The 25,405-nt window shown below is 47.0% G+C and overlaps 1 protein-coding gene and 1 long non-coding RNA gene across 3 annotated transcripts; one reads left to right on the top strand and one right to left on the bottom strand.

The window, feature by feature from the left end:
- Positions 1–459: 459 nt before the first annotated feature.
- On the bottom strand, positions 460–8,164 carry LOC310884146. Of its 2 annotated transcripts, none has more exons than XR_014574059.1 (2): positions 8,059–8,164; positions 460–7,226 (listed from the first exon to the last, which is right to left on the bottom strand). It is a non-coding gene; the product is annotated as an uncharacterized lncRNA (long non-coding RNA). The 2 variants fall into 2 exon arrangements; XR_014574060.1 differs by having other exon boundaries at positions 8,026–8,159.
- Positions 8,165–8,251: 87 nt separating this feature from the next.
- CHST7 (carbohydrate sulfotransferase 7) lies at positions 8,252–19,336 on the top strand. Its single transcript, XM_083805446.1, has one exon. The coding sequence runs from the start codon at positions 8,369–8,371 to the stop codon at positions 9,785–9,787; it is 1,419 nt and encodes a 472-aa protein (XP_083661572.1). The 5' UTR covers positions 8,252–8,368; the 3' UTR covers positions 9,788–19,336.
- Positions 19,337–25,405: the final 6,069 nt, after the last annotated feature.

Here is a 25,405-nt window from a genome sequence, read left to right as displayed (position 1 = left end):
CACACCTCTCACTTCCTGCAAGTACCGTATAAGATGTTTTGGATTGCAGTGAAAACCTGTGTATTTTTAAAGCTGAGAGGCTGACTACTCACATACTGATCAATGATGAAGGTACTGATGACTAACGTCCATCACTTGAACATTTGAGACGTATCACTATAATTTACTATCAAATTGCTTTGATTTTCTTGACTGTCTTCTGGCAGCACAAATTGAGACAGAGCATTTAGCAAAGCGACATAGTTTGGTGTTGATGATAGTATTACTTTCATCATGAGTCAGTTGGAGGCATCGCTAATTAAATCAGGGAAGATGTTAAATGCTTTCTGCTTGAGCATGTCATGGAGCAGAAGGGATTGTGGTCAAGGCAGTAAAACTGAGTGCTGCAAAATCCAAGGGTGGTACTCAGATCACAGGGAACTTTAATTTGGGTCATGTAGGGAAGGAAAACAGGTCTCGCAACACAAACACAGATAATTTTAATTACTTTAATTGTTTTTACAGGAGCTGTTTAAAGAGATACACCATTTTTTCAGGTCTCCCACAGGATAATGATAAGTTAACCAAGTAAACAGACACAAGACATCTTAGATCCCAGGCAAAATATTTAAGCAAACTGACATTTTAAGCATTTGACTTCCTTGCAGGGTAACTGCCAGACTTCCCCATGGGAAGAGGGATGGCACTGAGCAATCCCTGAGCAATCCCTAGGCATCATCTGGACCCCTGAAGTCAGTAAAACCAAAGTACGGAAAAGTGTTGATTTAGATTATCATTATACATTTATATTATCATTATACAAAGCCTTTTTGTCAGTTCCATAAGGTGAGATACATCAAAACCAAGGTACTTGTGGATGGAGAGAGTTGAAGCTGTGAATTAGAGAAAAAAGAGTCATAAGAAGAGCAACAAACAAAATAGATCAAGAATAAGGGAACAGAGGTTAAAGTTTCCCAATGCACTGGGCATGACTGGACAGACTGATACCCTCGATGACCGTCAGTAAGATGCCAGGGACCTGGACAGGTGGAAGGCACCCATGTTCTCCTGCCCTGCTCTGTGTATTCAGGAGGTGCCCCTCAGAAGATGGCTCCAACCAGAGCCTCAAATGAGGTCCTCAGTGCTCATCAAGCAAAAGTCTTCTGTGGCTGGGTTGCTCAAGAGGTGAGGTGATATCATAGCTAAGAAACTCCTTTATTTCAAGTCACCGACTGTGAGTTTGAGTAAAATTTATTCAGAAGCCTTTTCACCGTGACTAAGTAGATAAAACCCCAAAATAACTGAAATGTAAAGAGACTGTTTGGCTATCTAGAGTTGCTTGGTTTAGAGGCAGGCACAACCTTTTGTGGCAGAGCAGTTACTTGAGTCAGTCCCACTACTCAAGAGGACACCTCCCTCCTGTATAGCAGCTGTTGGTCTATCAAGGAGACCAAGCGGAGATACATCTTGTGATGCTTACTTTGGGGCGATGAGGAGAATATATACACCTATTGTACATTAACCCTTACAAGACAAAACCCGCTAATGTGTTTCTATTCTTTTAGCGAGTACAGGCGGGAGAGCCTGGGCCTCGTAGCAGTGAGTCAGCCCTGATATAGGTGGCTATCCTGCACATCCCTCACAGTGACTTTTGACAGAAATGAAAGCCAAGAGCACAGAAAAACATCAGTTACCAGATGCCAGGCCCCTGAGGGCACCCACATATCTCACTGTCCCTGCCCAGCCCCTCAGGGCTCCCCATACCCTGCCCAGGGCCCAGGACCCCACTTCGGCCTAGGCCTGGGCCATCTGCGGGGAAGGTCAGGATCAAAGGCATCCTGCTTGAAAAACAGGTCACAACTCAGACGGAGGTAGCTGTGGCAACAATTTCAAAGACTTAAAATATTTGAAAATTTTGTAAAACTTTCTGTTTTACCAGTAGTCTTACAGTATTTTCAGGAGGTGTGTCTTAACAGCAGGTTGAAGGGGAAATCGCACACACACCAAAAAAGAAAAAGAACATTAAAACCACAAAATATGGCAATTTGTCAAAACAAGATGTAAAACAGGGGCTTCCTTCCACTTCACCCCAGTATCAAAACAAATGTGAGAAGCCCACGGTAGCTCCCTGCCTTGGTAGCGGGTGGGACAGTGCTCCTCCTTGGAGGCTGGGTGGCTGGGCTGTCCAGCAGGAGGATCAAGAAAACCCCTGTAGGCAAGACGACTGAAGACACTGAAGGCAGGATAAAAACAAAACTAACAAAAATGCAGCAAAGACTAGGAGAAAAATTCTTGCATGCAAAGCAGAGGTATGGGGAACTTTAATATCTGCTCAGCTGATGAATGTCATGGACAGCAAGGTGGAGCAGCCTATTTGACCCATTCAGTCCTACTGCCAGTAATACCTACGTGCTCCTCTCCATACACCCAAGCCCAGCAGCTAATACATGATGCAGGAAGCCTGCCTGGGCAGAGAATAGTATATATCACCAAAAGCGATAGGCAGAACGGGCAGGAATTTCTCCTGGGCAAAGAACAAAAGGAACATTGCAGAAACTATGCTGAGACCAGCTTGAAGCTTTCAGGCTGAATTTATACACTTTCTGCCTGAGCTGAATGGTTCAAGTTAATTTCCACAGAAGCTCTGCAACTGCATGTAATTTTTGTTGTTGTTCAGTTAGAACATTAGTTATCTCTCATTTGTAAAGCAGCTACCATATCCTGTAATGACCTTTTACCGTGTGGTTTTCTTATGTTCACCCACTTGTCCCCATTACTTTTTTTTTTTTCTGCCAGAGTGCTGATACCTAAGGCATCCTTTACTCCTTACTCCCACCTGAGCTCAGTCCTGACAACGCAGTGTGCAGTTACCAGATAGATGCCTGTCCTGAGGCTGTGAGACAGCTGTATCCTGTCCTCATTCTGCAGTTTCACAAAACAAATACCTCTTACCTCTGAGAACTACAAATGTGTGAGACTGAGCGTGATGCAGGAGCAAAATATTCGTGACAGCTGATGTGCACGTTAATGCAATTGTTTGTTGCAGCGATTCTCAGACATATGTGAGTCTGCACGCATCTGGTTGTGTGTGAGGTCTAGCATAGCATAGTTATGCTATGATGCCCAAATTTTGTACAGCTTGCAGTGAAGACCCAAAGGAATAACAGCGAGTTTTAAATGTTGCATTCATTAGGCAGCTGGAAAAAAAAATACAGACTGCTGACTGCCCTTCAAATTGGGAAACCCCAATCAACACAACAAAACCAGGAGAGACTTCCTCAGGAACAGCCAGTAACGACAGCCAGGAAACTAGACTCGTCTCCACAGGTCACAGCAACCAAGGAGTTTCCCAGAATCACCACCTTTTGCCTGTTAACATTTTCCTCATAAAAGTTAGATCCTCTGGCACAAGAATATACAGGAATAGATTTCAAGTGAATTATACATTACAGCATTTGTCTTTCTCCCATAATGGATAGTAATGTCTCCTGGAAATTATTCACATCAGAAATTACAAATTTACAAAATAATCTTTAGAAAGCCGTAGGGACAAATATATACAGCAGGTGTGGTGATCAAGCCCTCAGCATTTTCATTTACGCATACAAGTACGAATTTGCATGTAAGACTAAAATGACTAAAAAGGCTGACAACTTCTCAGCCCAAAGATTATATTCTGTGCATGAAAGTGTTGAGTTATGAAGGCACAGGAGACCTGCACGTAGTTTGTGGCAATGGCTGTCAGAGGGATTTTTGAAAAAAAAAATCCCCTGTTAAAAATAGGTTTCAAATTTTCTAGTTAATTTCTTTGCTTGACTGAACTGCAAAAGATTTAGTTCCCTAATTATACAGACACAATGGCTTAACTTGTTGAGTTGCGAAAGCTTGCTGTTATTCTTAATCAGCATCTTTAATCATGCAACAGCATGTCTGCGGCAGTGAGAGAAAACAGAAAAAAGATTCGTGGTTTCTGCCATTAAAAATTGTTATATCACACCCGTCTTAGTGCTGAGGCACTTCTTGAACTTGAAACTGGGAGACTGAACACATTCCCGTTGGAATAATCCTCCTTCAGGAGCTACTGTGAATTGTCAGGCTCGGGGAGGCTTTCAGGAGGTGCTGGCTATTCGTGCATCACAAGCCCATTGCTTACTCCGTCGCTGTTAAGGGGATAATAGAGTATACTCTGCAGTGAGAAGCCTTAAATACTTCAAAATAGAGTCACCCTTGGCATAGCTTGGAAATACTCAGGTTACATTAACACTGAGTTTTAGTGTGGAATATATGTTTTCTCCTTTCATCGCTACTTAACTGATTTATCTGAATTTCCAGAGTAGCACCTTCTATTACTTTCAACGAGAACATTATATTCCTTTCTTAGAGAGCTCAGAAAATCACCGATTACATGAAATGGACCATGATATGATTTTTTTTTTAAAAAAAGCTTTTTTTATTTTGACATTTCAAAACCCGTATCTCCCATGCTTGGTAAAGCTGTGCCATGGAAAACCAGAAAGGCAAGCTAAGTCCACAGGAAATCCCCACTCTGACACTTACAGTGTACCGTATTAATAATAGGTTAATCTTTAAAATCTGGAAGTGGAAATGGAATGACTATGGTTCTTTCAGCCTTGCTGGGTGCCTGTCAGGCCGAAGGCTGGTTTGTTTCTGCTGAACCATGCTATTAAGGATCCCTTAGCCCAAAAGCAGGCTGCAGGCTGCAGGCTCCAGGCACTTCCCCAGCTCACGCGCTGTGCCTGGCATCTTGCTGGGTGGCACTGAGCAGCATTTATGACTTTGCCAGTTCTCAGCTGGTACTAACTGGAGAAATCTGGGAGAGGGAAGGGAGTAGGGCACCCCTGCCACCCTTCTCCACACAGGCTGCTGGTCCCCTGACTTGGAGCACCAACCTCTGCAGCTGCCTCTGGGGTCTCGTAGCTTCTCGCTTTTACGCAGGCTGCTCACCAGCCCCTTGGCTAAAGTCTCCTCGCCTTTCTGCTGCTCCTTTTGTCTGACCTCCATTTCCATCATCTCCTCTAGATCTCCACCGAGGCCCTCAAAACTCCTGCGATATTGCTGGCCTTCTAGAGGCTCTTCCTCTCTGTTCCTCTTTGGGGGAAATTCCACTGCTGCGAGCCCTCCTGCGCAGGCAGGGGCAACCTGTCAGGCTCCTTTTGCCACCAGCCATCCCGCTACTCTCAGAAATGCTCCTTCTTAACCACGAGCTATGAGGACCGGTCTCATAGGCGAGGCATGTGGTACCGCACACGTTGAAACACCTGACGACAAAGAGCCTTCAACAAAGGCCAAAAGAAATAGAGAAAACTGCTGTCCCAGCTTGTCAGCTTCTTTAACCTTCTGAAGCTGTCATTAACCACGGACTTCCTTTTGGCTGAAGTCTGTAAGTGACAATACGTGCAAGCGCAGTGCTCATTAACAGCCAGGATGTTTGAGGCTAATGCTCTTCTTGCAAAGTGTATTTAATTTTATCAGCTAATCAAGTTATTTTTAATCAAAGTGCTCTTTGAAAATGACAAGAGCACGCATGATCTGAAAGATGAACAGAGAGAGAGGCAACTATTTCTATTTTAAAACCTCTGACAGAAATTATTCCGGGGCTGAAGCACGGCATTCCAACATCTACTGGCTTTCTTGTCAGTCACAGAGCTGTGGGAGACGGAAGAGCAAAAATTAAGCTAAAAGAGATAACACACAGGAAGCCAGCGCTGTGTTAGATTGAAAGCAGCCAGTGCTTTCAGTGACAAACTTGGAAACTAGAATGGAAACACTGCTACACTAAATTATGCCGAACATGCTAAATGTACATACTTTTTTTTTCTTTATAAAATAGTATAAAGCACAGAATTATCACCAAGAAATGGCAGAAGCTAGATGCCAAACAGCCAGGCTGCTTCGCATATGAACAAAGAATCTATCTGCCTGCCTCTCTCCCGCACTGAATTATCATGCTCTTCTTGGAAGGAAATGAAGATCACCTGTCTATTGAAACAGTGACTTTATGATTCACAGAAAAGCCTAAATGGGGGAAATCGCCCCCCTTATCGCTACTGTTAGTGTCAAAGACAGGACAGAGTCATATCGAACTGGAAACCAAGACAAGCCATGGCTGATCTCCCAGTTATTTTAGGACCTGCAATCAGCTCCTGAGTGTTCAGATCTGATACTTCTCATGACCCATCCCAAGGCTGGAAAGAGGCGATTTCAGGTTTGTGAAAGCGCCCGATCAGAGGCAGCATGAATACAAGCTTTGTTGGGATTTCTGCTCTCTCCCCACTCCAAAAACAAAAACCAAAACCAAATAAACATAAAAAAACAACCCCAAAAGAACCAAAGCAACTATTTACAGGCTAATCCTGCTTCAGCACAGGAGCCTTGCTGCGAAGGCGCAAAATGAAACATTTACTGCGATTCTTTTTTGGTTTGATAATCTTTCAAGAACTTCCTATGTCTTTATATTTGTAAAAACATAGCCTGTGGTAAAGTGATTTGCGTCTTCTGCCTTTTCCAGAACAGTAGCCATAGAAGTTTGTAGCCCCATTGTCTGCAAAAACAAACAGTGTAACGCATGCGTATTTTTATTCCTTTGGTTTCTGATTTGTCTTACCCTGTGAAATGTCATATAAAGGGAAAACCCCGTTAGCTCTCATATAACCACACTCATCTGTACTTCTCAGGATCCCGTCCTGGTAAGCATAAGTTGGTAAATCCTCCAAAATTATCATCATGCATGATGTAAACCATGCTGGAGATACCTCCTCGAAATACTAGATAAGCATCTACTTTGTATAGGTCAAGTTATTTTGGCAAGCCCATGACCCATTTTTGGCAAGTGTGTTTTTGTTCTGTCCTCCCCCTTTAGTTGCGTGAGGGTCTAGATGAAATCCTGGCCTTAACAAAGTTGGAGCCGAAGCTCAGGCTGATTTATCTGACTGTTTAAAATGCCCAAAGCCACAATGACTGTAAACAGGGAAATGTATGTTGGGACAGGAGATCCTTTCAGATGCCATCATTTTTACATTCTTCTGCTCAGGAGTCCAGGAGTCTTGTTTGGCTTCATCTCCTCACTCAGCACGCCATAAACTGCAGGAAGCCAAGTCTTTAACACGTACTTAACAGAGGTCAAAGAAAGTGTTAGCAGGCAGGCTGCTGGCTCACCACCTGGACAGAATAGGAACGCTCCTTTTCTCTCCCGTCGCTCTGCGTTTCTCTTATGTTACCAAATAAATCTGAAATAAGGTTATTGCTTAATGTCTACTCATTCAGGCAGAAAAACGCACAGCAGCTCCAGACTCTGTAGCTATATACTTACACTACAGAAGGAGCATTTTTAGAACCTATATAACTAGGGGGTCATTTCTGTGCGCTGTTACGTGTGGTATCGTTGATGAAGGTTATGGCACGTGCCTCACCACAGGTGAGTACACACCGCACGGACTGCTCTGGAGGTGAAAACATCACACGCTGCGGGTGGGAACCGTGTCATCCTGGCTGGATTTCTCTCTGAGTGTTGTGCTTAGTTATTGATTTCTACACTGCCTCGAGGTTAGGATGGTCAGCAGCCCCTGCTGCACAGCCAGCAGGACGGGGACATCACCTCTCTGTCAGGTGCACAGGGGATCGTGACCCACCTCGTTCGTCCCGTGCGCATCTCCCCAGGGCAGGCAGGGGCTGTGCTGGGTATTGAGGCTGTGTGCTTGTATTTAAGCACCTGAGGCCGACCTCCCGTTGGCTGTCCAGCTCAAATGAAGATATTATTTAAACTATTCTGGGAAGCCTAAAAAAAGTGGATGCCTAAGTCTGGGTCGGTAATGTTAACGCTCCCTTTATAAGCAAGGAGGGTGGCTGCCAGAAGGGAATCAGGCGCGTAGCCGTTCCTCCTGGGCGTGAGGGCTGCAAGAACCACCTGAGGAGCGGGATGCCCACCTCCGGCCCCAAAACCCAAACCCTCGCGGGACAGCCCCCTCGGCTCCCCTCCTGCAGCACGCCTCAAACCCACCGCAGCCTCTAACGCGCCTGAAAACACACCCGCGCCTCGCCTCACAGCTTTCATCGCCTCACCGCCTTCGTTCCCCGCAGAGCCCGGAGACGTCGGGACCCGGCACCGCTCCTCCGGAGCCCGGCCGAGCCCCCGGCCCTGCGGTGGGGCAGGTGCGGCCGCTTCCGCGAGGAGGAGGAGGAGGAGAGGAGGAGGAGGAGAAGAGGAGGAGGCGGCGGTGCCCGTGGGCGTGCTCCCGGCGGGGAGGGCCGCCCGGAGCCCACACCCCCGCCGCTAACTTCGCCGCCTTCCCCGCCGAGCTCCGCCGAGCCGAGCCGAGCCGAGCCGGGCCGGGCCGGGCCGGGCCGGGCCGGGCCGGGGCCGCCCCCCGCCATGAAGGGCCGGCGGCGGCGGTGGTGCTGGTGCTGGCGGGGGGAGCCGCGGCGCCTGGCCGTGGCGCTTGGGCTGTACACGCTGCTGCTGCTGCTGCTGGTGCCCTACGCGCGGGACTACGGGGCCAGGCGGGCGCGGGCGGACGAGGAGCCGCTGCTGCGGCGCTGCCCCAGCCTGGAGGAGGCGCTGAGCGAGTGGGGCTGGGAGCAGCGCCCGGCGCCGACGGGCGACGAGGAGGACGAGGAGGAGGAGGAGGAGGGGGACGGAGGGGCGGCGGGGAACGGCACCGGGGCGGCGGCGGGCAAGCGGCACATCTACCTGCACGCCACCTGGCGCACGGGCTCGTCCTTCGTGGGGGAGCTGTTCAACCAGCACCCCGACGTCTTCTACCTCTACGAGCCCATGTGGCACCTGTGGCAGGCGCTGTACCCCGGCGACGCGCTCAGCCTGCAGGGCGCCCTGCGCGACATGCTGCGCTCCCTCTTCCGCTGCGACTTCTCCGTGCTGCGCCTCTACGCCGCCCCGGCCGGCCCCCGCGACCCGCTGGCCCCCGGCTCCCCCAACCTGACCACGGCCGGCATCTTCGGCTGGCGGACCAACAAGGTGATCTGCTCGGCGCCCCTCTGCCCCGCCGCCCCGCGGCCCCGCGGGGAGGTCGGCCTGATCGACGGCGCCGCCTGCGAGCAGCGCTGCCCGCCGCGGGCGCTGCGGGAGCTGGAGGCCGAGTGCCGCAAGTACCCGGTGGTGGTCATCAAGGACGTGCGGCTGCTGGAGCTGGGCGCCCTGCTGCCGCTGCTCAGGGAGCCCGGCCTCAACCTGCGCGTGGTGCAGCTCTTCCGAGACCCCCGCGCCGTCCACAACTCCCGCCTGAAGGCCAAGCAGGCGCTGCTGCGGGAGAGCATCCAGGTGCTGCGCAGCCGGCACCGCGCCGAGCCCCGAGGGCTGCCTCGACCGAGGGGACCCCCCGGCCCGCTGGCCCCCGGGCTGCTGGGCGCGGGTCGGGCACCGCCGCCGCAGCACCGCGCCGAGTTCTTCCTCGGCGGAGCGCTGGAGGTCATCTGCCAGGCCTGGCTGCGCGACCTGCTGCTGGCACGCCGCGCCCCGTCCGGGCTGCGTCGCCGCTACACTCAGCTGCGCTACGAGGACCTGGTGCGGGAGCCCCGCGCCCAGCTGCGACGCCTGCTGCGCTTCGCCGGACTGCCCGTGCCGCCCGCCATGGAGGCCTTCGTGGTCAACATGACCCGCGGCGAGGCGTACTCCTCCGAGCGGCCCTTCCTCATCTCCGCCCGCGACGCCCGCGAGGCCGTCCACGCGTGGCGGGAGCGCCTCAGCCGCCAGCAGGTGCGGCAGGTGGAGGCGGCGTGCGGCGAGGCCATGAGCCTGCTGGCCTACCCGCTCAGCGCCGACGACGGGCGGTAGCGGCCCCGGGACCAACGCCAGGATGCCCTGCGGCACGGGGCCCGGGCTGAGACAGGGCAGTGACGGCCTCATGGGCCTCTGCCTTGGCGTCGACGGACATGTTGGCATTGGCGGACACGTTGGCGTTGACATTGGCGTTGGTGGACACGTTGGCATTGGCATTGGTGAACGTGTTGGCATTGGCCTTGGCGTGGGCACAGGGAGGGAGGGAGGGAGGTTTGAGCTCCCGCTGGGTGCCGAGGGGTCAGGGAGCGCGGCCGCCAAGGTGACGATGGAAGGGACACGTTTTTGAGGTGTTCGGTAAGAGATGCCGTTGGGGGACAGCGCCAGACTCTGAGGCCCACTAGACGTGAAACTGCAACCCCATGCCAGGAGTGGGGGTTGTGTAAAAAGAAAACAAGAATGGTGTGTTAAGTTTTAAAAATCCCCCGGACAACAACTCTCAGTAAGGAATCGGAGGACTCAAAAGTTATTAACGTAAGAGGATCACCCTTTCCAGAGCATGAAAACACGTTGTGTTCCGCTGTGTTGCTCTTAAAACACTTAAAGGAGGCTTCTGTGAAATTCATGGCGTTTATGCACGGCCTGACTGCCAGAGTCTCGCCCGCACCACAGGAGGATGTCCCGCCGAGGGAGGAAGCCTTGGTGTTGGCGCTTGCTGAGCTCGTAGACCATGTGAGCTCTGTGTGTGTGGGTGGCTTTGTCTCTTTCCCGTTCCTAGTTGCAGTTCCCCTCTGTCCCTTGGAGCTCTCGGGTATTTGGTTGTAGGAGCAGGGAAGGTGTTCGGATGCTTAAGTGTTTTGGAGATGTTTGTTTCAGAAATAGTAACTTTTCTAAAGAAATCTGTAACCCTTTTGTAAAGTAGGATATTTTAATACGGTCCTGTAGCTTCATGGTGATATTCATGTGCAATACAGGTGACTAACATGTTTTTTGCAGACACCCGTAGAGATAACAGTAGCTGGAAGGTGAACTCTTGATATTTGCATTTTGTTTCCTCAACTGGATGAGAGAATCACTTTTCTTCCCTAACTTCCTGACTGATACATTGTGCTGTGCGCAGGTTCCCCCGTTCACATCCCTTCCGAACAATAACATCCTCTCAGCTGGTAACTCATGTGCTTGGACAAAAGCAAATGCTTCCTAACAGGGCTGAGCAAATTCATCTTGGCAAAAGAAGCTCCCAAATAAAAGTTTGTATTTAAGGGGGAAAAAAAAGAAAATAGAGAAAAAAAAACCACTCTAAATTTCATTTTGGATTTTCAAATGATATTTTTCTGCAGACTTCGTGGATTTTGTATGAGAAGGGTGTGCGTGTGTGTGTGTGTATGGAAGCATCTTCATTCTGTTTCTCAATGTGGGGATAAGAGGTTTAAATGTAACGTGAGGACACAGCGCTGTAACTCGTTACGGGCTGCTTTTGAGTCCGTTCCAATCTGACAGCGTCTCAGTGGCACTGCGGGAGTATACGAGGCTGTGGGGACGCTTACATGCAGTCCTCCAACACAAAGTGAGAACACGAACTTCAAACTGAGGATAATCCAGGCTCAAGAACAAAGCTATATTTATGTAAAGTGCTGGAAATAAAGGCAGTTCAAAGGAGTTACGCTGTCTTACAACAAACATTCGCATTGCATTGTAGTTGTTCATGCTTTGCATATTGCGCTGTAAAACATGCCAGTGTGCTAGGGTGAACCTTAATTTATTTTAGCTCTTTTCCTTCCTCAGCCTTCCCACCCAAGGGTACATTAGCAGTAGAAGCATTGGTGCTGTCATTGTCTGAGGAAAAGTGCAGGCATAAAAGTGTTTTTGAGTAAATCAATTAATTTCATGGTAGCATGTGTCATACAGTTGTGCATCCTTTGGTTTCTGCTTGAGGTGAAAATTGCAGGGGCTCATTTTGGACTGAAACGACCTTTGTATTATCTAAGGGATGTTTCTGTGTTCTGCTGTAGGTACGCGTGAGAGCAGAATCTGCCTCTGGGCGTTCTGGTGCTGTTTAGCAGTGGGATTTGTTTAGATGAACAATACCTGTCCTGATGCCTTGATAACCTGTGTCGGGTAGCCTAATTTGGAAAACACCCAGCCTGGCTTGTACGGACAGGTTTGGGAAGAAAATACGATTTAATCGCATGCCAAAAGACAGTACGGTACTTATTTCCTTACGTCAGATGGGAGATCAAAATGCAGGATAGCTTGCCGGTTTGTTTTTCAGCATGTTGCAGTCACAGGGTTGTACAGCACGGTTGTTGAGCATTCGCTTCACCTTGGCCAGGAATATCTTCTTGCCACTGCGGGTTGTAATGGTCTTTCACGAGAGGTTGCTGGAAGTGCACACTTAGCTTCACCATTTCATCGTGGTAAGACAAAAGGTGCTTATAGCTGCAAAAATCCACTAACTAAAATTTAGTGTCTTCTGAAATAGTTTCCACGCTTGACAGAGATGCATTTTCTGTATCCATATTTATTTTTCTCAATGGAAGTTGCTCCCTGATGCAGTTTCTTCTTTTTGTTAGTGATTCATTCGATTTTTTTCTCACCCCAAGCTGTTCTCCTAAGACCCAGCGTTGTTCCTGTAGGTTTTTGAGTGCTGTGAAAAGGGCTCTGTTCTGCAAAGCATACACAAATACAGCAAGTGCAATTTCCGTTTTGCATTCAGGGCATGAGAGTTTATTAGAAGACTCTGCAAAATGATCAACGGGGAATACATGAAGTGGAAAAATGGAGTAGCACAGAGCAGGATCTTAGAGCAGGGTGTGCAAGAGCATCCAGGACTGTGCAGCAGTTGCCTAGTGGCGAGTTTGAGTAGTTTAGGCTGAGATTTGGGGAAAGTGTATGCTTGTGTTGCATTGCTTGTAATGAATTAACAACATTAATATATTAAGCCGCGGTGGGAAATGGAAACAAAACAGACAAACGCTTACACAACTTATTTCTGTCATCTGGTTTTACTTAACTTAAACGTTGTCACGCGTTTGCCTTAAGGGAGGTAGAAACTTGAGCACTGTAATTGTATGTAAAGTACTGTGTTCTGAATGCAGCGTTTCCACGCTGGAATTGCTAATTGCTCTGTCACAACATTGTGCCTGTGTTTAAGTAGTTGGGCGACAACTGTACTGACACACCTGAGAGAAACGCTGGAGGTCCGGAGTCAAAAACTACCGAGCCCCTGCGTTGTTTGTAGTCCTAGAGCATCACTTGTACATCCCCGTGGTACGTGCTCACACGCTTCAGCTGCAGCAGAAATGTTTTCGTTGCTCAGAGGTGTTTATTTTTTCAGTTTCTTTTTGGCAGCACAAAGCTCTCCTGGTGCAGCATCCCCTGAGAAGCGTTAGAGCAGTCGTGGAGAATGGTAGTGAAGTTACTTATTTAACAGCTTCAGCATCGCTCCGGTCATTTCTGTCCTGTCCCCCTGCTCGCTCTGCCTGCGCTTCAAGAATAGTTGCGAGTTTCTATGTTAAATTCTCTTCAGGTATCAATATCACAGATTTCAGTAAGATTATAAAAATCAGTGCAGAACTTTGGGGTTTCTTACGGTAACGCAATTAAGCAATACCTCAGAGAGCTGAGCTCTCGGAAGACAGCAAGGAGCCAGCACGCCCGGCAGCACGTGCCGTCCTTTTCTTCAGCCTGCAGAATTGTCACTCAACCTCTCTGATGGTATTTGGAGTACAGGGACAGCGAGTATGGTGCCTGTGATTTCTGAGAATCACCCTGCAATCCGTCCGGCACTGGGACTCTCTTAACTTATTTTGCCATCCCTATTTAACTGGACGTGACACCTACCACCGTGGAGACGAATATGGCAAAAACAAGATCATCGTAGCAAGTCTTGCACCAGCAGAAATTTTCAAGGCCACACTGGCCATAGGAGAGAGACTTCTTAAAATCCAAACTCAGGCTTTTAATCCAAATTGAATTTTTAAATCCAAAGGCACTGAAGTTGTGGTTTTCTGTGACTAAAGGCCCCGTTTCTTGCTGTTGAGGCATACCTCCAGCGGTCTCGGCTCCAGACAGCAGGCTGGCTGGAAGCTGGCTGGCTCTGAAGAGCTTACACCCTCTGCAGGCTTTTAGCACCAGGAGATTACAGCTTCCAGCACTGAGCTGTTCAGCTCTGCTGCTGACCCACGGCGCCATTTCTTGGTGTTGGTAAACGGGAATCAGACCTTTCCCTGGTGCTCCCAAATTTCTCTCCCTGTTTCTAATCATATAACTTTGCCAAACTTTAACTGTAATCTAGGCTGAAACGTTTCGTGTTGGGCTTAAGGTTCAATTCTCTCTGGGAAGTTCAGTCCACAGAGTGCATTTTCTTTCAAAACCAGGATAGGTTAGGATGTGATGGTCTTTTGCCTGAGTTCAAAATGCTCTCAAAGATGTCTGTGAAATCTCCTGTCACGTCAGTGCTTTGGGACGAGCACTCCAGTTTGGGCAGGGGAACTGACCTCTGTGCAAGGGATGCGTGTTCTGTTTCACTGTTGCCATTCCAAGTTGGCCAAATACATTAATGTTTGCAAAAAACCAGCATGTGCTCAGTAAAAGTGGTTTTGGTATGTGTGTCTGTCTTTATTTTGTACCAAGTGAAACCTGCCTTGCTCTTCTCTTCAGCGGGCATGCTCAGACCTCTGCCTTCCCCACAGGAAAGCTCGGTGCGGTGTGAGGCACACAGCATTGGGAACCAAAGCCACATACGTACCACGAGGAGCTGCCATCCCTGCACTGCCGCTGATGCCTTCTCCTCCAGCCCCACGCTGCCTAAGGAATTTCTTAACTGCCCCACAGCTTAATTGCCCCAGCAGCACCCGAGGTGGGAGCAGCACTCTCCTGCTTAGCTTTTACAAGGTTCTTCCCCCCCGTTGCCCCCCAGTACTGTCAAGCTTGGCTTGCAAGTAAAAGGGGTGATGTGGGAGCTGCCTGATGCAGCTGGCTGTGCCCTGGGTGCATTTGGAGGGGCTTTGCGATCCCCTGTGCATCGGGCATTAAAACCCGCAGACGGAACAGGTGGGTCTGGAGGAGGCCCTCATCTGTGCCCTTGGCTCCAGTAACATGTTTGCACTTCGGATTTAGAAGCACCGGTGCTAGCTCATGTGAGTATCACCGACATCTGTTGTTCCCAAAGAATATGCAATATCCTCGGTTGGAAGGGACCCACAAGGATCGTCGAGCCCAAGGACCATCGAGTCCTCAGTATGAGCTTTTACAAACAAAAACAAAACAGGAAGCCTCTTGTAGGTGCACACGCCGTTACAGAGCCATTAAATGTCTGTGTGGTGAAGTCAGGTACTGAAGGAAACCTGCTGCCTCCTCTTCCATGCTCCTCGACAGCTGTATGTGTATCGCAGGTGGGTTTTTTTCCATGAGGTGGCCCTGTCTGGGGAGGAACCGATCCCGCGTGAAGCCTGGCACTTGCAGAAGGGCCGCAGCAGGAGTCAGTGTGTGTCGGGGGGTGCCGGTGGCTCGCAGGGTGACCCTGAGCCCCCAAGGGGAGCTGGCTGGGGAAAGGGCAAGCGTGCGGTGGCACCGCTGTGTCCTGTGTCTCGGTGGCTCAAAGCCAACCAAGTCAGGTTTTTAGCAGATACAGAGAAATGCCAAGTGAACTAGGAGCCCCGTATCTTCGAGAATTTGCCTCATTGTGCCTCAAAACAAAGGTGGAAAGAGGAGATGGAGGTGGTGCACAGCAGCGTGAGCAGCGGCGTGGGGGACAGGCAGTCGAGCTATGGACAAGACTGGCATGGGAGCATACATTTGTACATGGGCAGTGAATCGCTTTAGCCTGGAAGTTGGAACAAGGTGTTTTTTTTCTTTGAACCGTGAGACCAGCACGGGGGCTCTGAAGGAGGCTTCCAAATGGAGCAGGAAGGGAGGGAAAAAAAAGACAGCTCCTTTTAGGAGACAGCTTCACTAATATAGAAGTGGAAAGGAATTGCTTGGACAGCCACACGAAGGCAACAGGTGAAGCTGTGTGATCCAGGAGCCCTGTGGCCTGTGGAAAGCTCCAGACTGACTGCTGAAGCCTTCTGAAAAATCAGCTGTAATGTTACAAAAAGAGCCAAGCCCGTGGCTTACAGATGCTTTGTGCGTTTTTGTTTGTGCTCTGTGAAAAGGAGGTAACGCTGACCTCCACGGAAATGCTGCAAAATAGTTTGTTCTGGAATACTCTGCAGTGGGTGAGCGTCACATAAAGATTCCGAGGAAGAAGTCTGGTGATTTTGTCTTTGCCAGGATTTGAGCAAAACCTATTAGAGCTCAGCTGTACAATAACTCATGATGAACAAAACTAACATCATAAATTCATTTGCCCTGCTTTCTGAGAAGAGAGGAACCGAGTGTAAAGGGAAAATGCTCTGTGTTTGTGTAAACACAAGCCATGTGCTGTTTACTTGCAATGGGTAAAAATCCAGCTGTGTACCCAAGCGCGTGGCCATACAGCCCTAATACTGCCCTCATTGTGGGTGAGCTGCCCTTAATGCTTTGTTACGAATTTGTAAAATTAGTCTCGTCTTGCTAATTTATGCGCCTGCATGAAACAGGTATTTTCAGCTATGTTTTAGCGAGCATTTAAACCACAGGAAAGAGCCTTTGTTAAAATAATGTGAGAGGGCTGTGAAAGACCAGCCTAGGTACAGAGGAGGCCTATCTGATGGAAGTTTTGGAAAACTTTCCTCAGCTTATCATAATCATTGCAGCTACTGCTTGTGAAGAGATGACTTAGGTGAATTGTCTTTTTTTTTTTTTTTTTCCTCCCCCTAAAACCAGTTTAAGAACAGGCAGCAATACCTAATTTTGTCTCAGATGTTTTGAGGGCAATAGGATGTGACATATGTCACCTGTCCCAAGCTGTTCTTCAACTCATTAAGGATGGAGACTTCATAGCCCCAGCAGTATGCCCCCGGTTAAAAGATCTCTCTGCTGTCTACCCGAATCATTCCTCCTCCAGCTTAAGCCTTTTACTTCTCTTACTGGATGCAGAAAACAGTCTGCCACCACTTGCCTTACCAACTTTGTTAACCATGTCTTATCAGAAGCACACAATTATACGATTCTTTTTTTTTTTTTTAATACAACAGCAGCAACAAAGCATTAATCAGCTTCCAAAGCTATTAGTTTCCAGTTCAGGCCTCAGTTTTACAGTTCTTGTTCTGATGGAGCAATTTGGGGTCCATTTATCCTTTCATATTGAGCAACTTCCCTACTCCACACTCAAGCTGCCAAATCACTCCAAGGTCTGCCTTAATGCCACCGTATCAGATGACCAGGTAAATGCTTTAGTTGCTTATGTAACACCAAATTCCCACATGAAAAGAGGTGCTTTTGCTTACCTGTCTTGCCTGTTCCAAATGGTTTTTGTTTTGTTGTTCTTTTGATATAAGATGCATATAAGAGGCTCCAGCCTCGAGTTGCTTCTTTCTGATCAAGTGACTGTAGTTATATCAGCAACAAATGAGGAATCGTTTTATATGAATTTCATTTTGCATCATAAATTGTAAATTGGGCGCCATAGCTTGCTATTAATTCTCACTAAATTCTTACTAAAATATTTGTTAGCTGGCTCTTCTGGCAACTTAGAGTCAAAGCAGTTACATTCACATCAGGAGTATCTAGCCAGTATTACTTAAACTTTGTTTCTTGACAGATAAGGAGTTAACCTTTATCTCCTGTCAACATTTTGTGTGTAGCAGTCTTGATACTTCCATGGAAAGCAGATGCCTTGCTGCTTTTGGCTCCCTACTGTAGGTCAATGTGTCGTCTGTAAGCTGCTCATGTTAACCGTGAAGGCAACAGCTAGCAAGCAGTTTTAAAACTGAACGGCCTTGGCTCAATTTGAAACTGATTTCAGGTTGTGTGGCCGTGGAAGCACGTCCAGTCATGGCAGTACCTCCGGCCCTGCAAATTCCTGGCTGTGAGGAGCTCCGGGTCTGAGCCCCTCAGCTCCCCGCTGCGGCTGCAGTGCTCCTCAGCGACACGGAGACAGAGAATAAAACCCATTTACTGGGTACAGAGCAGAGGAGCGATGCCCCAGTTCTCGTGTCAAAAAGCCCACAGCTCTGAATAGGTAGGCTGTGCTCTGATAAAGTTTATTATTAGAATCTTAAATATTGCATGGTAGTGGGTTAGGTGGGAGGGGAGTCTCCTGTGATGCTACAAACCTGACAGAATAATTTAGAGACAGGCATTTAATTAAGAGAACATTTTCCTCTTCTAACGACACTCTGCTGAATGCAGCAGCAGTGTAAGGCCCTGCGGAATGATTCCCAAGACTTATTTTTGAGTATCTGCAGGGTTTCATCTACATATGAAAAGATAATTCCATATTTAGTGGTTTTAAACCAGCGAGGGTAAAAATTTTCTGGGGAAGTTGATAGCTCCTCTTTACACTAAAACAGCTGTAGGACTAGAAGCATTTTAAGTTTGAGCCATAATTTGAACACCTGTAATGGCATAGCTGCAATTTGCACGGAGCAATGTTTGCGTCCTTTGGACAGTTAGGTTCTGGAGTAACGGCCTGAAGGTAAAAATTGGGTTGGTTACTGCAATCAAGTATTTTCATACTTTCATAGTATTACTGTATAAACAAAGCTTGAATGTCTACAAGAAAAAAAAATCCATATCCATTGTCACAAATTGTGTTGGATAAGTGCCCAGAATGGACCACCACTTTTTTTTTAATGGTTGTGCAATTTTTTTCCATGCTGCTGCCTTTGCCTCGCCTGGCTCTAGCAGTAGCTTTGTTGAAGCTTGCAGCTAAGTGATGGCTTTCAGTAACCTGAGGGTAGATTTGTTCACGTTTGCCCATAATAACAGATGGCTCCTTCCTAGCAAAGGGAGAAGCACAGAAATTTGATGGTGTTATTCCCTGCTCCCCCCTTCCTAAATACCAATTCTCAGGGTAAACCATACTTTATCTGTATTTGCAGTAGGGTTTTACCGACGTGCTTGTTGCTCGTGCTGAGGAGACTCCCTCGTGTAGCCAATTGACTAAACAAGACTGCACCTAAATCCCCTGGGATTTCCTCCCTGCAGCTGCTTTAAATTGCTCAGTGCTACTATTTACGTGGGGTCCAAACCTGAATTGCTACCTTTGGTTGAAACAGAACAGAAAAATACAGTCGAGAGCCAATTGTTCATACAATGGAAGTGGCATTGTGCTTTTTGGGTAGCGATGGACCAGTCTGGAAGCAGAAGGTTGTCGATCCCCACCTGCGAGGGTGCAACTCTGCTCCTGCCCCAGGCACCCCTCCAGGAGGCTGTGAGCACAGCAAAGCTCAGCAGGGCAGCTGTGCCTCCTGCCACCATTTCAGAAACCAAATACAAGAGAAGCAATTTTCTGCGCAGGGTGAAGGGTATGACTAAGCCCACGAGAGCTCTCTCCTCTTTTAGTACAATGACTAAAAGCTCTGTTGGAAAGACAAGGCTGGGGCTCCTATTTAGAAACTGGGGCGTTTCAGCTTGGTATTTAAAATTTTGTGTCATAACCCAAGTTTCTGACTGTAACTGGGGCATGTGTGTAATTACTCAGCCTCTCTAGAATAAAGCATGTTTTCTGAAGATTACAGCTGATTATGCTTCCATTTTTCAGAGCGTATGTCATCATTTAGTATTTAAATACAATTCTTGTTCCATAACAAGAGAGCAGACTTGATTTTAAGATTTTAAATAGACACGGATTTGACCATTTTATTTCATTAATCAGATGGCTCAGAACACTTAAACAGGGTATTCAGAAAAAAGTCACATTTTCAAGCATTACACTGCACAAAACTGGACTTTTTTTTAAAAATAAACAAACAAAAAACAACAAACAAAAACCTCTTTGCTGCTAACTTCACAAACACATGACTTATGTTATTTCAAGTGCGTTGCAGAAATCACTTGGTCTTAGAGTAGGGATTAGTCTTACAGGAATAAATAGTTTTTACTTAGTGATCCCAGTCTTGGTTGGGAGGTAAAATAGATGAACAAAATTCAGTTTCTTTGCAAATACTGAACTCAGTCTAAGTACCTATGATGTCTTGCAATGGAAACAATATTAGACTGATAAACACAAACATCCTTTATTGATTATATTAAGGAATACACAGACTGCCTGGGGGAAAGGCAGTGTGCAGATCTTCCACAGCTTGTCAAGCACAATTTAATTCTTACCACCATTTCACAGCATTATTTCTACTCCTCCCTTGTTTGATCTAGTTCAAATATTCAGTTGATGCTAGCATCCTGAAAATTTACTAAGCATCTTTAAAAAGATTATTTTTATTCAGAACTTGAGAAGGAAGTCCCCAAATATCTGAGCATTGCAAAAGAATGGTTTATTTGGATTGGGAAAAAAAAGAAGCTGAAAACAAGTAGCATTAAAAGCATCAAATCTTCAGGCTCCCGAACAAAGAGGCTGCGTAGCTGCAGGCAGGAAGCGCTGTAATCTTCTTAGGTCTTAGTTTTCCAAGACATGATGTGGTAATGTTGAAGACGAGTTCCTTTCTCTTTAAATACCAGATCTGAATTTCATAACTTACCTGATTACAAGCTTTCACACGTTCTCACAAATGCTAAAACCTACTTAACTGCAGGAAGCCTCGACAGGCTTCTCGCCTTCGGATTTACTGCAGAGCTTCCCTTCCTGGCTGCAGGACCACTCCAGGGCCAGGGGGCAGCTGGCTGGCACAGAGCGGACAGAGGGACCTGCGCCACGCGGTCAGCAAGCTCCCGCTTTGCATGTACAGAGGGATAGGGAACTAGCAGAGTCACACTCCCAAACCTGGAGCGCACACATACTAGCCAAACTTCCTGCCTGGAGAGGCCTGTTTAGAAGAACAACTTCTAAAACGTGTTCAGTCACTTTTATAACCTCATCGTTGACCAGAATGGACAAGTACAGACAAAATGCAGCACTTCTAATGACTGAAAACGCTCCTTCAGCTATTTGTAGGGAAATGAGACGAGGAGAGCCTAAGATAGGCTTCACCTCCATTGACTAGAACTGTAATATCTCACGCTCAGATCTGCTGACTCTGTGGATCACCCCGCCACCAGAAAATACAGTGACTCACTTCTTGCAGAGTGCAGCAAAGCCCTCAGATCGTGTCCATGGGAAGAGGCAGACCGTCCGTGCTCAGAGAAGGGTCACGGTGTTTGCACAAGCCATGCCAGTGACTTGATGAGCTACCAAGCAGAGCCAATTTCTTCAGTGTGCTTAGGGGAAAAAGGGAAGGTGTGAGGGAAGTATTCGTTCAGAGTAATGAGCTCCAGTTTTCATTAAGATGAAAAATAATCCCAGAGCCAGCTGGTCACTACAGTAACAAACTCACCAATTTGTGTGCAGGTAGGGTGATGTCTGTGTAAAATGCATGGCAGGATAATGCAAGATAAATAAGGTCGTCCACTAGTACCGTGCAACAGAATTGCCATCCTACCCAAGCTTCGTGCCTTCTCGCAAGACAGCCAGTCAAAGCAACTCGTGCGCTGCTGCTTGGAGCAGTTCTGTACGAGCAACTGCTGCACTGGGCCCTGACGTCTCCTGCCCCAGGGCCTGCACAGGTACAGCACAGGGGTTAACACAAGGGGGGTTAACACAAGGCAGCCGTTTCCAGCATTCATCTGTTTTATTAAAAAAACAGAGAGTAGCTCCCCGTATATGAAGACAGAAGAAAATACATCTCAACAGTGGCACGCGGCATGCTTCGGGGACAGCAATGCAGCGCGGTGTTGTTCATCCCCCTCCCAGCTTTTCAGCTGTTCAGGGACTGCCTGAGGCAGGGGCCACGTTTGGGTTGTGTCCGACCACTGTCAGTGCAACTGCTCTCACCAGAAATGCTGACTTTTTTTCGAAAGCATATCAATGGGTTCAAAGGCTGCGACAGCAAGTTTCACTATTTGTTTAGAGTAAAAACACTGCCTTTGGTTTTGATTTGCCACTTCATGTGAACGAGTAGCCTTCCATTTGTTTTAGTGAATTGCTCCCTGGTCTCCTTTGCCGTACCACATTTTAATTTTACAAAGCCATAGCAGATCTCCCTTTGCCATCTCCTTTACCAAACCAAAACAACCCAGGTATTTACTCATTACATGAAAATTACACTGGATTTCTCGTCACCTTTCTACCTTGCTCTGCCTTTTCAGTTTCGTGCCTTTTCAAAGACAACCAAAGCTGCAGGGGACGCCGATGGCAGGGACACATGGTGGACTTCGACAGTAAAAAAATGTGAAGACAGCACTCTGCTGACCTACAACAGGTGCCTGTGTTCACATCTAACCCGAAACTTGTTAGCAGCACGGCAGCTCACTGCAGCACTGGGTTCTCTTATTTTTACAGAAACACAGAATATCCCGAGTTGGAAGGGACCCATAAGGATCATCAAGTCCAACTCCTGGCACCACACAGGTCTACCCAAAAGTTTACACCATGTGACTAAGTGCACAGTCCAATCGCTTCTTAAATTCAGACAGGCTTGGTGCAGTGACTACTTCACTGGGGAGCCTGTTCCAGTGTGCGACCACCCACTCGGTGAAGAACCTCTTCCTGATGTCCAGCCTAAACTTCCCCTGCCTCAGCTTAACACCATTCCCGCGGGTCCTGTCACTGGTGATAACGGAGAACAGGTCACCTGCCTCTCCACTCCCCCTCGCGAGGAAGCTGTAGACTGCGATGAGGTCCCCCCTCAGCCTCCTCTTCTCCAGGCTGAACAGGCCCAGTGACCTCAGCTGCTCCTCATACGTCTTCCCCTCTAGGCCCTTCACCATCTTCGCCGCCCTCCTCTGGACACTTATAAAGGGATGCATGGACGAGACCTTAATCAATGTCTTCAAACACAGATGAAAGTACAGCGATGCCTGCCCACACAACTGAATGTTTGGCTACGTATGTACACACACAGCCAGTGGCAGAAAGCCCAGCAGGTGTTTCTGTTCCCCCTCCTCCACTACTAGCACCCTAGAACAGAGCTTTCACAATATTTTTTTTTTCTCTGCCCCAACCCCCTTTTTTTAGTTAAACAATAATCCATTGCTATTTAACATCATGAAAATACTCAGCTCCCAAGCCAGAGGTCCGAAACACCTGCATTTTTTCAGTGCACGAGCAGCCTAAGATCAAAACAAACTGGAACCCTCAAACTCTCAAAAAAGAGTTATTGTCCTTATATCCCCACAGCTTCCGGTGTAAATATTGGAAGGCTTGCAGTTACTGTAGCTATCACCACTACGAAGAGGACGTATCACCAAGTAGTGTTATATTCCAATTTTACCAACCCTCTGCTTACTGTAGTTACTTCAGTGTCATTAAAAATGCACATAAGAGACAAACGTTGTCTCTGGGAAGGATACTGACCCCGTGTGCTACGGACCTCCCTGATACAGCGCGTGCCACAGCCCCAGCTTGAACCTGCCAGATAACGCAGGGTTTAGGTGCTTTGAGAGCAAGGGAACAGAAGTTACCAAAAATTTTGGAGAGAACATCTCCCATAGCAGTGTTACTCAGGACAGCGCTAGATACCTCGGTTATCTAGTGCCTATTTACGTCTGAAGTAACCTTAAGACGGCTCCTGCAACTTTACTGATGTGTTATCTTAAGTGGCAACAGATGACGAGTTCTGCAAATGGCAGACTGATAAAATCAGGTAAAATGCTGCTGATGATTTTGTGCTCTGTGAACAGGTCACAACTAACGCACACACACACAAAAATACAAACAAAACAAAACAACAACAAAAATACCCTGCAGTTACAGGATATAGTGTTACTGTTAAGGAAATGCACAGAAGGCTAATCTCCCTTAAAGGAAGAAAGCAAATTTAAGACATTGTTGGCTGGCTTACCTTCTCCCAGTTCCACTTAAGCCAGCTATGGTGATATCTCTTTCTTTTACTTCTGATTTCCCAAAGTAAAACCAGACAAACTTACCTTAAGTGACCCCTTGTGCTAGAAGCTGTTATTTCACAATGGTTATTCCTAATATGCTGGTATGATCTAGAAGAATGTCTCCTGGCATGCTGCTTTCTGGTATTAATCTGTGTCAGCATCAAGACACTCTGTAAGGCAATCTAGGACTGAAATTCAGAATCAGACAGTGGACGATGACATCCTTGATTAAACTAAAATCTGGAAATGAAGTTCATGAATATGTTATACCATGGAACTGCATGACCTACTTCTCCCTCGCCCTGCAAGAGCAGCAAAGTCTTAGTTAAAAAATAAATCCAATCTATTTCTCATAGGCTAAAACCAAATGTGTAAACACTGCAGTAAACCCCTTTTAAGTCGAGCATTCACTTTCTCTGAGGGAACACATTTTTCTTCCAAATAACCACATCAAAGTGGCCCTATAAGTGCAGTATTTCAAAATATTGCTATCTAATTGACCAGATTTTTTTTTTTATGCTAACAATGTAGCATAGCTTTGACATCGTGCTCAGGCACAAAAATTACATCTATGTTGCTCCAACTTTTTTTTTCTTTTTTTTTTTTTCTTTTTAAATCTTGCATATCAAATGTGCTTATATGGGATGCTTTCAAGTTCTGAAAGGTTATGAGGTGCAGGAAACTAGGGGCATCAAAAATTAAATGAAAAAGCATTATGTTAACAAAAGCTAGAGCTAACCCAGATGTTTTTTTTCCCCAGAATGAAGATTGCTGCCCGTTTGTATGCACCAACCTAAGTCCTTTCCAGCTCTGTACTGCAGAGCACGAACCTGGGAGGGACACTGGCTTTATCCACACCAGTGCTACAGGATTTCCCTCCCTGCTGATGCTTTTCCACAGCACCAAGCTCCCTGACACAGTGAGCATAAGCAATCTAGAAAGTTCTTTATTCCATGATTAAGAAAGTAGTATAGGATAAAGGTGTATTGGCTAAAGCATCCAAACCAGATGGATCATTTTATTACCCAAAAATCTGAACTGATTCGAGTACTTAATCACTTTGTCTGTCACAATTAAGTTCCATAGCAAAAGCTTGTATACATCATGTATCAAACTGAGATGTGAAATGTCATTTGAGTCTGCAACAGATGCAAATAATTGGTCTACATTTACACCTTGTATGTATGCACATTTAAGGCACTTCCATATTTATCTGACTAATATTACCCTAAGAACGACTTTCAAAGCCACTAAAGACTTTCTAAATTCAAAAAAGCAGAGCAGTGCTGTGAAATTATTTTTAAGCAATTGTTCAAAGTTCCTTTCCTTGCCCTGGACTAGAAGGAAATCAGGGTGTCCCTGTGACAGACTTTGAATCTATGATGAATTAGGCCGGGGGTAGTTTAATTACTGTTGTGTTATCCCATTGTTATTTAAGGATAAGTTATACTGAAGTCCCCAAAACTTTTCAGCATTTAGGACTGCAGGATTAAGAGTAACAATTGTTTACATTGCTGTTCCCACAGTAAAGCTGCCTGTTAAAGCCATTTCCTGGCTCTGAAATTCACTATTTCCTCCCCACTTTCCTTCTCTTTCACTTTGCAGGCTCATTTCTACTGGAAGTTATTTTTCAGAAGGGCACTCCCAGGATTACAGGCCAAGAAGTGTCTGTGGTTTCTTACTGCAGAATATGAACATTTCCTCCCCAAACTAGGGAAGCAGGACCCTCCTAACTACACTGCAGATAGGGTTTGTGTGAGGTGCTTCTTA

The sequence above is a fragment of the Anser anser genome (assembly GCF_964211835.1).
Source record: "Anser anser genome assembly, chromosome: 1".
Lineage (NCBI taxonomy): Eukaryota > Metazoa > Chordata > Aves > Anseriformes > Anatidae > Anser > Anser anser.
This window is presented reverse-complemented; position numbering and strand designations above follow the sequence as displayed.